This window comes from Aythya ferina (assembly GCF_964211825.1).
Source record: "Aythya ferina genome assembly, chromosome: 5".
Classification (NCBI taxonomy): Eukaryota; Metazoa; Chordata; class Aves; order Anseriformes; family Anatidae; genus Aythya; species Aythya ferina.
In genome coordinates this window covers 39,700,511-39,713,628 of record NC_140301.1, presented here as the reverse complement: position 1 = coordinate 39,713,628, position 13,118 = coordinate 39,700,511, and the positions used below count along the sequence as shown (strand labels likewise).

Sequence of the window (13,118 nt, the reverse complement as noted above, 5' to 3'; positions counted from 1 at the left end):
TCCTCGTGAAGCTATCACTGAAACCTATAACACCAGCCCCCTGGGCTCCCCAGCACCGTACCAGGTGCACCCCCAAAGCACACCGTAATTGCAGCCCGGAGCCCAGCTGATGTTTTGCCTTCCCTCCTACCCTTTCTAAGCCCTCCCGCCCCAGCCCTTCTCCTAAAGCCTCGTTAAACAAACCTTTGCCCCGCAGCGCCAGGAGAGGCAGCGAGGCTCAGGACACCGATAACCCAGCGGGGCGGCCGGGGTCCTGCTGCTCCCCGGGGCATCACCAGCCCCAGGCCTTGCCAGCCTGACCTCCAGCTGGGCTCCCGATCACGAGACCAGCAGTAAAATCCCGGGGAGAAAAGGAACTGTGGGACCCAGTGCTGGGTGATTTTGCCCTCCGTCTCCTTGCCTGCCCGTGCGGCGCAGCAGGTTGTGGCAGCAGGGCTGCACCGAGGCTACCCCAAACACAGCAGGTTTGGGGAAACACAGCGGCATTGCGTGAGGATGCAACGCACTCCAAGTCACAGGTAATAGAGCCGTTCTGGTTTTAACCCTCATAACCACGCTTAACAGGTTAATTGATTAACACCCTCATTTTTATGTAGTTTTCTTTTTATAGGTGTAATGCTACCGTGGTGAAACTTTTACTGTTACAAGTGCAGAAACCGTCACAGCCACCCCTCACGTGCTGCTCATGGCTCTTGTTATCCTACAAGCACAGCCAGACAGGCTGAAAGGAGGCGAACCTGCCCAGAGCAGGGCCCCAGCTCCCTGCAAAGTGTCAGACCGTGCCAGACCCAGGGGGAGCTGCCTGGAACCCCCCCACATGCTATAGCAGGTTAACCCAGGTGGGACAAACCGCATTAAGTCTTGGCCCATGGCAAGAGCTAAGCCTTTGCACATCTTCCCACCCAGGCTTCTGCTTCAAGCCTGGCAAAATAAACCTTGGCTGTGTTTGGCTAGGACCTGCAGGAAGGCGGGCTGAGCTCAGGAGCCAGCCCCACACCCGAGGAGGTGGTGCTGGGTGCAGGACTGGCTCTGGGGGCACCAGTGCCGTGGGTGTCCCAGGGGGGTGCTGGTGCCCCAGCTTGGCTTTCGGGTCCATGCACGAAGGGGGTGGAGAAGCACGGGGGTGCATTTGGCAGCCAGATCCGGCCCTCCCACAGCAGGAGTGGGGAAAATGGGCAGCCTGCCTGCCTCGCAGCAGCCCCACCAGGGGAAGGGGTGGCCACAGGACAGAGCTGGGACCAGCCCTCAGCAGGGCAGAGAGGCTGGGGCCGGAGCAGGAAGGGGATGGGGAGCAGGGAGAGGTTCCAGCCACACACAGCACCTCAAAGAGGGGCAGCTCCCTCCCCAGAGCGGGTCCCAGGACCCCAGGTCACCAGCAGCAAAACACCCTGCAGCTGCTGGAAAGGAGAGGAGCACACACCCTGCCAGCTCCTGGGTCTGCCCCCAGCTTTTATTGAGAAAGGGGAGGCCACGATGAGGATACCAGCACAGGAAGGCCCACAGCACCCCAGCTCCCTCCCCGTGCCAGCTCCCCACCCACCCTGCACCTCCTGGGCTGCTCCGTGCCAAGCTGGGAGCGATGCAGCCCTGCCTGTCCCGGCTGTCCCTCCTCCCCCTGCCTGGCAGGACAGAGCAGTTCCGTGGCTGCAGCCCCCACCCCATGCCACCCCCAGCAGCACATCCACCAGCTCCGTTCCTCGTGGCCCTCCAAGCACCAAGGTGCAGCTCCAGCTCCTCATCCTCCTTCAAGGGTCCTTTAGTCCTGCTGCAACCGGTGCAGACAGGGCGAGGGAGTCCTCGGCTCCAGGGCCAAGCAAGAGTCCCGTCGGCTCCTTCCCGCTGCGGATCTGCTCCCCAGCCACCGTCACTCAGCTCCGCACGTCCCCCGCGCCGGGCAGGAATGGGACTGGATCAGGCCCCGGAGGCAGGAGCGAGGCCGGGGGCAGAGCGGAGGCTACCTGCGCGGCATGCCACATCTGCAAGGGGAGCACACCTGGGTCAGCACCACCAGGGTCACCTCCCGCTGCCCCCCAGGTCTCTCTCTCCCCACCAACCCACAGGATGGGATCGCAAGAAGCAGGGCTTCGTGGGGAGGAGGGGGCTGTGGGGTTGTAGGTGCACTGGGCAGCGAGCTTTGGACAACACAGGGAAGGGCCGGCCCCAGGCTGCGTCCCCTGCACGTGCCTGGCCTGCACGGCCTCAGCAGGCTGTTTGTGAGAGTCAGCAGAACACAAGGTGGGGAAGGCTGGGAGTAACCCAAACAGCAGCCAGCCAAGGACTGCAGTAAGGACACGGCTGGCAGCAAAAGGGGGCTGGAACAGGAAATTCACGGGTTGTTTTTTGACAGCGCAGTCTGTGACGGCAATAGAGCCACGCACAGTCAAGCCATGCCCTCCGTCCTGCTCGGCTTTGAGCATCTCAGCCTCAAGGCCACCGAGCATCTACCAAGCCCCCGGTGAGTGGAGGATTCCCCCAGCCACCTGCTGTCCCCTCCGTCCTGCTCTTCCCTCAACCCATCGCTACTCACAGCGCCAGGTAAAGACCTAAAATCCTGCTGTTCCCTGCAAACAGAACTCAGAAGGCAGCACCCACGCCTGCCCCTGCTCACTTACAGCTCACAGTCTTTACGTCTCTTCTTCTCTCCTCTTCTCTTACCTCGGCCCTTGGGTCTCCTCCTTCAAAAGGAAAGCAGCACAAGAGAGACTGACGCGTGGGCAGTGAGGCCACAGCCCCGGGCGGCAGCGTCACCCCCAGTGCCACTTACCTCCCCGGCCTCGCCAGGTCCTGCCGCGGCCTGCGGGGAGAGCAGAGGTGTTACGTGGTCAGTACCACCTGCCGAGCTGCTGCGTGCAGCACCCCAGGTTTAACTCGTGCTTAAAGCAGACCCAGTGACTTCTCCCACCCAGACTTTGGTGGCTCCCCTCGGGGCTGTGCCATTTTGCCCATGAGGGCAGGAAGCACGGGCTCGGTTTTTAGGCTGCTCTCAGCGACAGCTTTCATCACTCAGCTGGTCAAAGACGACGCAGGGCCCCAAGTAACACACGGGATTTGCTTCAGTCTCAGCAGTGGCTGTCTGACACCAGCCACAACATACTTGGCTCAGGCATCCCCCACAGGAGCCAAGGCCAGGACATCCACCCCACTTCCGCTAAGCTCAATAAGGGGGAGCCACAGAAGTGCTGAAGGCTGCTTAACGAGAAGACAAAAGGTGCTGCAGATGCAAGAAGCCTACACGAATCCAAAGGCGGGCTGCACAAGCATTTGAGGAAGTTCCCCCGGGAGCTACCCCGTGTAGGAAACCCACAACAGGCTCAGGAAGTTCCCTGCACGGAAAACAGCTGGAAGCAGGGGGAAGCAGCACACGTGCTCCTTCCCGCTCCTCCTTACGCACCCACTGACGGACGGCTCCAGAGGCAGCGCGGAGCCGGACGGCCCCTGGGTCTGCTCCAGCACGGCCGCCTGCACAGCAGGGGAATACCAGCACAGGGATCCTCACGCTCTTCCAGGCAAGCCTCCCGTCTGACAGCTGCCCAGCAGGACTCCCATTCCCCAGCTTTCACAATCCTCCAAAAATGCACACCCCCAAATCCCCGTGCCCAGGTGGGGCAGCCCGCCCTGCAAGCACCCGGCACAACCGAGCTGAGGGAGGGCTCCCAACACGGCCAAGGTGCCCCCAGCACATCGCCGTCCCCGCAGAGGGGCAGCAGGCTCGCAGCGGCACAGAACGAGCCCTACCTGCACTCACACTTCTTGTGCTCGGTGAACGACATCTCCACGTAGGGTGCCTCCCCGTTGGGCTTTATCTTCAGGAGCTGAAAGAGGAACAAAGGTTACCTCCTGGACAGCGCAGGATGGCGTCCACCCCAGCCCCTCGGCCAGACACGTGTCAGACCCGGTCCTCGGCACCGCAGACCCCACCTCCACAGGCACTGCAGCTCTGGAGGCTCTGCTCCCACCGCCCTGCATCCTGGGTCTGTAATCTAAATCCCCTAGCCCTGGGATTTCCCAGCCTCAGAGCAGATTTTTTGGTCTCTGCTTCTGTGGAGCCCTTTCACATGTTTGTCCGCTTTGTACATCCTCCTTCCCTGAAGGGAACACCCCCCAGCCCTGGTTTCCAGACCATTCCCACTGCTGCTGCCTCCTCCTGCCGCCTCTCCCACCGCACCCAGCCTGGAGCCGGTACCGCGGTGCCTCCCCAGCCCAGGGGCGCAGGATTTGCCCTGCCACGTGTCAGTCCAGAGCCCAGCCCGGAGGCCAGGTTGGACATCCAGGGGCTTCACTGTGAGTGTTCATCCGTGCTGTGATCCACGCTGACCCCGCAGAAGTGCCTGGCATCACCACACCACGTGTGGAGGGGAGCCCAGCAGGAGCTCAGAACATCGCCTTCTTCATCACTTCAGAGACTTTCGCTCCACATAAGTCAGGATTTTTTTTTCTTTGGGAACTCCTACCCTCCCTTTCCAACACGCTTTCAGTCCCTGCAGGATCAAACTTGCTGGTGATTTCTTGCAGGCTCTCTCCAGTCCCTCACCCCTGCACAGCAGCAGCAGGTTGGTGCCAGCAGGGCGAGGGCAGGGGCTGTGCAGCACACTGGGAAGAGCCGAGAGTTTGCTCACAGCCTAAAGATCCCCTCCCCACTTCGTACAGTTCCCATAACGGGGCTGGAAGCACAGCACACACAGCCCCTCGTGCTCACCCTCTCCCCATCGCACACTTGCTGCCAGCACCACCACATCCATCTCCTGGCACACGAGGGCAATCACACTGCCAGTTTTCCCTTTCCCCTGTGATTTTTGTGGCTTTGTCCCCAAAGCGGGCAGAATCACAAGCAACAGGGCCACCCCAGCCCCACAGGGACAGTCTGGAAAGGTGACAGCAGCCAGAGAGTCGGACTGAGCACCGAGGAGAGGGCAGGGAAGCAGGGATGGAGGCTGGTACCACCAGAGGTCTCACCCTGCCCCAGAGGCAGCGCTTACCTGCATGGTGACCGTGCTGGTCTCCACGGGGACACAGCGGAGCCCCTCATCCCCGCAGCAGCCCCCGCAGCGCTGCAGGGCGACGCAGGAGGGTCTGAAGATGTACTCCACCTCGTCGGGGAACTCGGCGATGACGTCCACCAGCTGCTCCAGCGGCCGGCAGAAGCTGCGATTCCAGATCTCCTTAAAGGTCACCACTGCAAGGCACCAAGGGGGGCTCTAAGGAGGTGCCCCGGGGAGGGGGGGACCCCGGCCGAGCCCCCCGCTGAGGTGCACCCGTTGCAGGGGATGGGGTGGCGCAGGAGCAGCTGTGATGGGGTCATCCCCCACCGTGGGGCACAGGGATGGAGAGGACCCCTCGTGCCCATCGCCACGCTGCTGGGGGGGCTCCCACAGCCACCAGGACCCCCCGAGGGGCTCTGCCAGCTCCGTCCCCTCCATCCCCCCCGCGGCCAGGCTGCGCTGCCCGCTTGTAAGGATCGGGACCGGCTGCGCACGGGAAAGCAGCCCCGGGGCGCGGAGATCGCGGGATCCCCCCGGGTCCCACCGAGACCCCCCCGGGGGCTCCGTGCGGGCAGATAACGACCCCGGGACACCGGAGCCGCCCCCCGTAACCCTCTCCCACCCCGGGCACCGGCTGCCACCCGCTTGCAACTCACCGGGCGCCTCCGCGCTGGCTGTCCCCCGCGCCTCCGGGGCCTGCAGGGGGGAAAGGCGAGGGCTGGCGGGGGCGGCACGGGGGGCACCGCTCCGCCGCGACCCCCGGCGCCTCCCCCATCCCCTGTCCCGCTCCCCTCCCCTCCTCCCGCTCCTCACCGGGGCCCCCAGCGCCCCGGCCAGCAGCAGCCGCAGGAAGGCTCCGAGCAGCCGCATCGCCGCTCCGCCACCGGCCGGCTTCAGCGCCGCCGCCACCGCCGCTCCCCCCCCGGCATGTCGCCCCGCAGCCACCGGGACACCGGGGCACGGCCACCGGCACCGGCACCGGCACCGGCACCGCTCCGCCACCGCCACCGCCGCCGGGCCATGGGAGCGCGCCCCGCTCCGCCGCCCCTATTTCACCGCCGCCGCTCCGCCCCCGGGGCGGGAGCAGGTGCCCGGCCCCGACGGCTGCGGGGACGGCCGGTGCCACCGGGGGCCAGCCAGCAGCCCCGCCTGCAGCCCCCCCGCCTCTCCCGGCGCGGCTTCCAGCCCTTTATCCCCCCGCTCTGGCCCGGTTCTCCCTGCCCCCATGGGTTTGCAGCCCCTCAGCCCCCCGGTCCTGCCCGCAGACTCCTTTGGGATCCGCAGCCCGGCTCCGGAGCCTCTCCCTGCAGCGGGGCTGGGGGCGGCCAGGCCAAACCCCGCTGCTGGGAGGAAAGCCCCAAGGAGCTCTGTGGCCTTTCCCGTGCTATTTTTAAGTGCCGGTGGCCGGGAAAGCTGCGGCTGAGGGAGGTGGGAAGGGAAGGGAAGGGAAAGGGTGCCAGCGAGCAACACGATCCCCCGTGGGCTGCAGGTCCCGGGGTAATAACGGGCTCTGCGTCCCTGCCAGGCTTCACGTCTCCGGCCTCACAGGGAGGCTGCCGCAGGGCTTCCCTGCCCACCTCCTTGTGGGGTCTGGCCCTGCGGTGCAAGGACAGCAGTGGCTTGTCCCCAGCGCCACACAGTCGGTCCCCGGGATGAGGGACGCGCTGGTGGCCCGTCCCCAGCCCCATGGGGCCACACAGGTGGCGGTGGCTCAGGCATCAGCTGGCGTCAGGCTCTGTCTGGAGCCTCCACACGCTGGTAACGGCCCTGCTGTGATGTCCCCTGCCGCCTCTGCTCCCCCTCTGCTGCCCCACAGACCCTCCCGGCCAAGGGCACCCCCTCCTCCTCCCCAGGGGCAGTTTTGGGGTTGGGGGTGAAGGGAGCGTTTCCTCCTGCCCCGAGCGGTTGCTGCTGCCAGCTCGCTGGAAGGACAGAGCGCTGTTATTGCAGAGACCGTGACCACGCAGGGCCTCCCGCCTGTCCTTGCAGGAAGGTCCCCTGGGGCCACCTCTCAGACACAAGGCCAGCCTCTGGTGCCGGAGCAAAGGGCTCTCCCCCAGGAGCCGTGTGGCTGGGGAGACCAGCCCTTAATTGCCGAGTGCAATCCTGTTCCTGGTCTGAAGCTATTTCCTCAGAGGCCTTGGGCAGAGTTTACATTCCTGGGATGAGCATCCCCTTCCTAGGCAGCACGCAGCAGAGACGGGAGCAGAGAAATAATATTTGGACGCGGGTAACCTGTGACCGGCAATGTCCCCCCGTGGATGGGAGAAACATCCAGCTGCCGGGGCTGTGCTCCACGCTGCAGGACAGGGCTGCTGCTGCTGCTATAAATGTGCCCTGGTGTCTCTCACGCTGCCTCCCACGAGGGCCCGGAGCCACACACTTTGGGAACGGAGGCGGACGGGGCTCGGGGGACTGGCTGGGGGCAGAAGGCACGCGGAGACATTTCCTGATGGGACAGATGTGGCTACCGCAGGCCGGGAGCCTCAGCTCAACTGTGTGCCCGTGCCACCTCCCCGCTCTGCTCGCAGGGCTGGGCAGGGATTTCTGCTTCATTGCTGTGGGGATTTCTGGTGGTTCAGTAGGGGACAGCCACTGTGCAGCCCCGCTGGGATGCCCACCATGCCCACCTCACCGAACGGCCCACCATGGGCAGCCGCTCTCCCCTGTGAAGCCTTGTCCTGCTGAGCCGTCCTCCTTCCCAAAAGCAGCCCCATGTTAGGATCCACATCCCCTCACAGGAGTCTTCCCCCCTACAAAATCCCACCTGCAGCGTCTCAGGTGAAAACAGCCCCAAAAAAACATCCCCACTTCCTCCTCAAGCCGGCTGTCTCCGGGCCCTCCTGCGTCACTCCACGAGCCCTTCGAAAACACCCAGAAAACCTCAGGTCATTATTTTTGTGCTGCTGCTATTTCTGACACCAGAGCCAGTTTGACCAGGGCTGGAGGCTCCCACCCGGGGCCACACCACACCCCGTGTCGTCTGGTGCCCAGCGGAGCCAGCCCCTCGGGCACTGAGCCCCAGATTGCGACAGGACCCCCACGGCCAAACGTCACGGAGATGTGGCAGGACCCCCACGGCCAAATGTCACAGAGATGCGATGTGCCAGGCTTCTAGGCTGTCAAGTGTCCCTGTGGACGAGCAGGACAGCAACCCCTGGAAGGAAACACCCCGCAGACAACAGGCTAGACCCGTGGGCCCCGTAGGACTCCCCGGAGTGGCCGTGGTGCCGGGCACCATCGAGGAGCGGGACGGGCAGCCCACTCCTGGCCGCAGGCTGCGCCGTGCTGCGGTCGCTCCTCCCAGCCCAGGTGCGCAGGGGGATGTGTTTGCCGAGGAGGAGGCTGACAATAGGGGGAAATGGGCCGTGCTGCGCACCCCGAACATTGTGGCTGGCGGCGCCTGTTGTTGCTGCCCGAGGCAGGCGGAAGCGGCTGCCCTTAGTCAGCCCCGGGCTGCACGTGGCAGGAACTCTGCTGTTTATTTTGGTTCCTTGGGGTGGATTCGGCCTCCCCGGGGACCTGTGGCCTCTCCGTAGGGCCGGTCAGAACCGCAGACACCTGATGGCTCGGTTCCATGCAGGCAGGCGAGCCCCCCCATGCCACACTGCCTGTGCTCATGGGCACTGGGGCCAGCCCGCTCAGGGCACAGCTCTCGGTGGGGACACCAAGAGCACGGGAGGCAGGAGACCCACAGGAGGGCCAGCTGCTCCCACACACAGCCAAAATCCCCCTGGAGATCTCAGGGGGCCAGTGGCCGTGTCACCAAAGAGCATCTCTCTCTCCCAGGGCCCTGAGCTACTCAGGCGCTGGTTCTCATCTCTCCGCACAGGCCCTGTTCAGTGCTGAGGCTGAGCCCTGCTCCCACGGAGGTGAAGCTGTGGGCAAAGCGATGCCGGCGGCAGAGAGGGTTAGGGCTGGCTGGCCGTCTCCCAGCCTGGCCGTGACGCAGCAGCACCAGGGAAGCCGGCGGGGAAGTCACGGAGAGCACATACTGCCCGCTGGCCGGCAGGGACTCGCCGGGACGCGGGTGTTTGCAGGAGCAGGGTGAGGCAGCAGGGAGCCGAACCGCAGCGCCGAGCATACGTGGGTGCCTACAGGTAAGCACTGCATCAGCACCTGCCCGGAGCAAGCCTCCGCGGGGCGTGCAGTCACCCTGCCAAAACAACAGCCCCTGGTGCAGGAGGTGCTGAGAGTCCGGAGCGGGAAGCGGAGACGCTCCTGAGCTGCCCCACGCAGCCCCGTCCCCAGGAAAGTGGGGCTGGCGTGAGAGCTGGAGGTGGCTTTTCCACCAGGGAACCAAGGTTTAACGGGGAGGAGAGGTGCATGGGGCAGCCTCCATGCTTTGCTGCTGCCCGTCGCCTCCCCGCAGGGGCTCCCAGGCACTTTTCTCCCCTGCCAAACGAATGCGATCCACGCCCAGCCCAGAGCTGCTGGCCGCTTATCGTGTGGATGCAGCTCTCCTGCTTTTAGCTGTCATAATATTGACACAAAGCAAAAGAATAGTGACGGCAAGCCTCCGTCTGGCTCCAGGAGGCAAACACACGAGGAGAAGGGGAGCCCGGGCTGCTCCCAGGCTGTGCTCCCCGCCGGGGACGCTGCGTGCGGGCTCCGCAGCGGGCTCACCCCGGCAGGAGCGAACGTGTGCATCGGCAGGGCTTCGTCCAGGAGCCTTTCCCATGGCGTGGGCGGAGGAGTGGCTCATCTCCCTCTCTGCCTGCAAGCTGGCAGCCGCTGAATAGCTCGCATCACCCGCAGACAATGAGCAAAGCAAAGCCCGCGGCCAGCTGCAGCGCGGGGAGCGCGTGAGCGGAGGAACTGCGCGGAGCTGGCCGGTGACCAGGAAGCAGCCCAGAGAGCTGGTGTCACGGACCCCGTGGTGACCACAAAGCGGCCGGCCCTGCTTTGTCTCCCCCAAAGGGCCCGGCTTCCTGGAGAGGCGGCGGCGATGCCAGGTTTGCTCGGGGGCTACCCTGAGCCCATCCTGGAGGGATGCACCTCGGCGAGCCCCCCGTATCGCCTCCTCCCCGGCTGAGCCAGCCTGCTGCGTGCCCTCTGAGCAGGGACAGGGCCGGCACACCGGTTGCGATGCCGGGGCCAGCATCTCCTGCCCGTCCCTGCCCCATGCTCCCTCGTCCCTCGCTCGGGCTTGTTTTCCTACATGACAGCCAGTGACTTCCCGCACTTCCCGCGCCTCTTCCTGAGCAGCCCGGCCTTTGAACTCGCTGCCTCCAGCTGTCTGCATCCCGAGAGGGGACCAGGGGAACGGCGGCAGGCTAACGAAGAGGAGCGAGGCTCCATGTGCAGTGCAGGCACGTCGATGCCAGCTTCCCGCGCCTCTCCTGCCTGTCCCCAGGGGTCAGCCCAGCCTGCGCAACCCACTGGGGACACAAGCGTGGGCTGCTTCCACAACAAACTCCAGCAAAACCCTCCGGCTTCCCAGCCTCGGTCTCTATTTTAAGGCGCTAAAGAAGAGAGGGGCAAATGGCAAACTTGCTGGCAGAAGAGATGATCCCGGGGCCGGATTCAGGACCGCCTACTTGTTTCCTTTAGGGATCACGGAGTGTGTCAGCACTGCCAGGGCCTGCCCGCGGGCGCTGCGCTGATGCGAGGGTGAGCCGTCAGCTGCTTGCCAGGCAGAGGTCGGCACACGTAGGTGCAAGCTGCTGGGCAGGGACCTGCACCCAAGCCGAGGCACCGAGCTGGTCCTGTTTCTCCCATCAGGCACCCACTGAAGGGCTGCACGAGCCTGGCTAAAGCACCCCCAGCAAGCCCCGTCTGTCCCTCCTTGTCCACCCAGATAGAGAAATCACTCTTTCCTAAGGAGGGCCAGTTTAGGGGATGGTTACCAGGACTGCAAAGACCAGCAGAACATCTCCCCAGTACCTGCAGAGTCAGACGTGAATTTCAAGCATGCTAAAACTGCCGATGACTCAGGCAACATTTGCGTGCTCCTCCAGATGCACAGAGCTGAGTTTTCCAGCTATTCACATACCTGTTTTTGATCATCAGCTGTTTGTTTGGGGTTTTTGTCTTCTTTTCCTGAAAGCTCAAGTTTTCAACATGAGTTCAGCGCTTGGTTCAGCCTCTCATTTCCAGTCCCCTCACTTACTACGTGACATATTTTCTTCCCAGCAACACGCAGAAAACACTGCTTTGGGCTCCTTCAGCCCGTCAGCAGATTTGTTCCTGCTTCCTCACAGCTCTGCCTCCACAGCCACACAGCCACATCTGTCACTGAGGCTGTCATAGCTCCTGGCTGGAGCTGTCCCCTCCGTTTTTATCCAAAGTTTTTGAACACGGACCTTCCACAGTGCACCACGTTATACCAGAGACAGCTTTGGGGCACCCCTCTCCTTAGGCTGTGGGTCATGTTCCCCCCAGACCTTGCACCACACCAGTTCTTAACTGCTCCTTCACCAGTCGTGCTCAGAAAGTGCCTTTGGCACCCAGCGATCGCCCTCAGCTCCTTTCCCCCTTGTCACCTATCCAGGCTGCCTTGTTATTCCTACTGGGCTGGTCTCTGCTGGCTCCTTCCCTTCATCTGTGCCGAGCGTGAGCAGCTCACTTTCCTATCCGGGTGTTACAGACGAGTCCAATTACTAGAGTTCAGCAAACTCTGATTCCCCTCCCTGGCATTTCATCCAGCCCACTTGATCCGCAGGGTTTCTAATCCAAACAGCCTCCTAGCACACGATGTTCCAGCACTCCCAGTCTCTACCCAGCCTCTGTGCTGCTGCCTTTTCCTCCCTCAGACCAGCACTCAGGGGACTGCGTTCAGCCCCCAGGGAAAGCTAACTGAAATGTAGAATTCATTGGGCAGAGGGAAAGCAGTGTCCCCAGTTGCCATCCCTGAGTGAGGAGCAGCACGCCGTGCTGGGCGTGAGATGAGCCATGCTGCAGCTCCTCCGCAGGCAAAGGAAACGTGCACGGCAGCCTCGCTCTGCCGGCCAGCTCATCCCCTCCTCAGCTCCTTTGCCCACAGCATTTGCTCATGCACCAGCTGGGAAGCCACAGCAGCCAAGTCTTCCCGGGGGATTTGGGTACACCCAGAAAAGGAAGGGAAGAAAGAGGGGTGTGACGTGCGGGAGGCAGCAGGCTGCAGCAAGACAGTGGGGTCAGAGGGTTTAGCTCCTGTTCTGTAACGCTGGCCAGGACCCACACGTGGGCCCCCACCTCGTTGCCTCTGCCACAGCAGCCAGCACAGCCTGCAAGCCAGCAGGATCCCAGCCAAGTATACCAAGTGTACCAGGACACCAAAAGGCGTCTTCCCAGCTGCTTCCTCTGTGTGCCCCATGCTCCCCGGGCTGCCCTCGCTGGGACTGTGCCACCCTCCTCCCTTTTCACTCGTGCTGGGCACTTCTGCCCAATGCACCAGCCCCTGGCACAGCTGCTGGCTCACGACAACCAGATGTCCCTTAGCCACAGTCCCTCTGAGCAGCCAGGGCCCGGTGTTTGCCTTTCAGCTCTCCAGGGGAACACAGGTCCTGGCTCAGCTCAGCTCCATGGGACCACCAGGCTAGCAGATCCCGCAATCCCCATTCAGAGGCTTTCATTCATGAAACGCGAGGCAGCAGGCTGAACACAGGGCTCTGCCCCTCGGGGACAACGGGCTGGCAGCCGTTTCGGGCTGGCTGTGGCAGCAGTGCCCAGCAGGAAGTGCTGCAGGGAACAGGGCCGGGGCAGCGCGAGCAGGGAGCTGCAAACCCCGCAGGCTGGCAGGACGGGAGGCTGAGCACAAACTGCCCCGCAATGGTCACTGGGGCCGCAGCAGGGAATGTAAACAGCCCGGCATCCACACGGAGGTCATAACCCCCGAGTCCGGTTTCCCTTCCTCTTGCTCCCTCCTGCCTAATCTCCAAGAGCCGCTCTGTTTACGAGCCAGACAAGTAAACAAACAAAGCAAAGCTCCAAAGCAAGGATATTTTTTTCTGGCCGAATCTCTGCGTGCCACGGTCCCGGGGTGCGTGCGTGGGAGCGGTCCGTGCACGCCACGGCCCGGCACACGGCAGCAGAAGCGGGCAGCCCTGTCCTGCCTCGCACCGCTCATGTGTGGAGGGGCAAAAACAGGGGAACGGCGCTGCCTGGGACACAGCCACAGCCGGGCGGGCGCTGCTCCATGGAGCCTCTGGTTGGCAT

The 13,118-nt window shown here is 63.6% G+C and overlaps 1 protein-coding gene and 1 long non-coding RNA gene across 5 annotated transcripts; one reads left to right on the top strand and one right to left on the bottom strand.

The window, feature by feature from the left end:
* Positions 1-1,422: 1,422 nt before the first annotated feature.
* On the bottom strand, positions 1,423-6,082 carry PGF (placental growth factor). Of its 4 annotated transcripts, none has more exons than XM_084520271.1 (7): positions 5,793-6,082; positions 5,636-5,675; positions 4,977-5,173; positions 3,746-3,812; positions 2,765-2,794; positions 2,613-2,675; positions 1,423-1,976 (listed from the first exon to the last, which is right to left on the bottom strand). In XM_084520271.1, the coding sequence occupies exons 1-7, from the start codon at positions 5,847-5,849 to the stop codon at positions 1,912-1,914; spliced, it is 519 nt and encodes a 172-aa protein (XP_084376397.1). In that variant the 5' UTR covers positions 5,850-6,082; the 3' UTR covers positions 1,423-1,911. The 4 variants fall into 4 exon arrangements, with proteins under 4 accessions (XP_084376397.1, XP_084376398.1, XP_084376400.1 ...); XM_084520272.1 differs by having other exon boundaries at positions 2,656-2,675; XM_084520274.1 differs by having other exon boundaries at positions 2,656-2,675; positions 3,736-3,812; positions 5,793-6,077.
* Positions 6,083-8,474: 2,392 nt separating this feature from the next.
* LOC311436972 lies at positions 8,475-11,058 on the top strand. The gene is made up of 2 exons (XR_014693187.1): positions 8,475-9,079; positions 9,648-11,058. It is a non-coding gene; the product is annotated as an uncharacterized lncRNA (long non-coding RNA).
* The last annotated feature ends 2,060 nt before the right edge of the window (positions 11,059-13,118 follow it).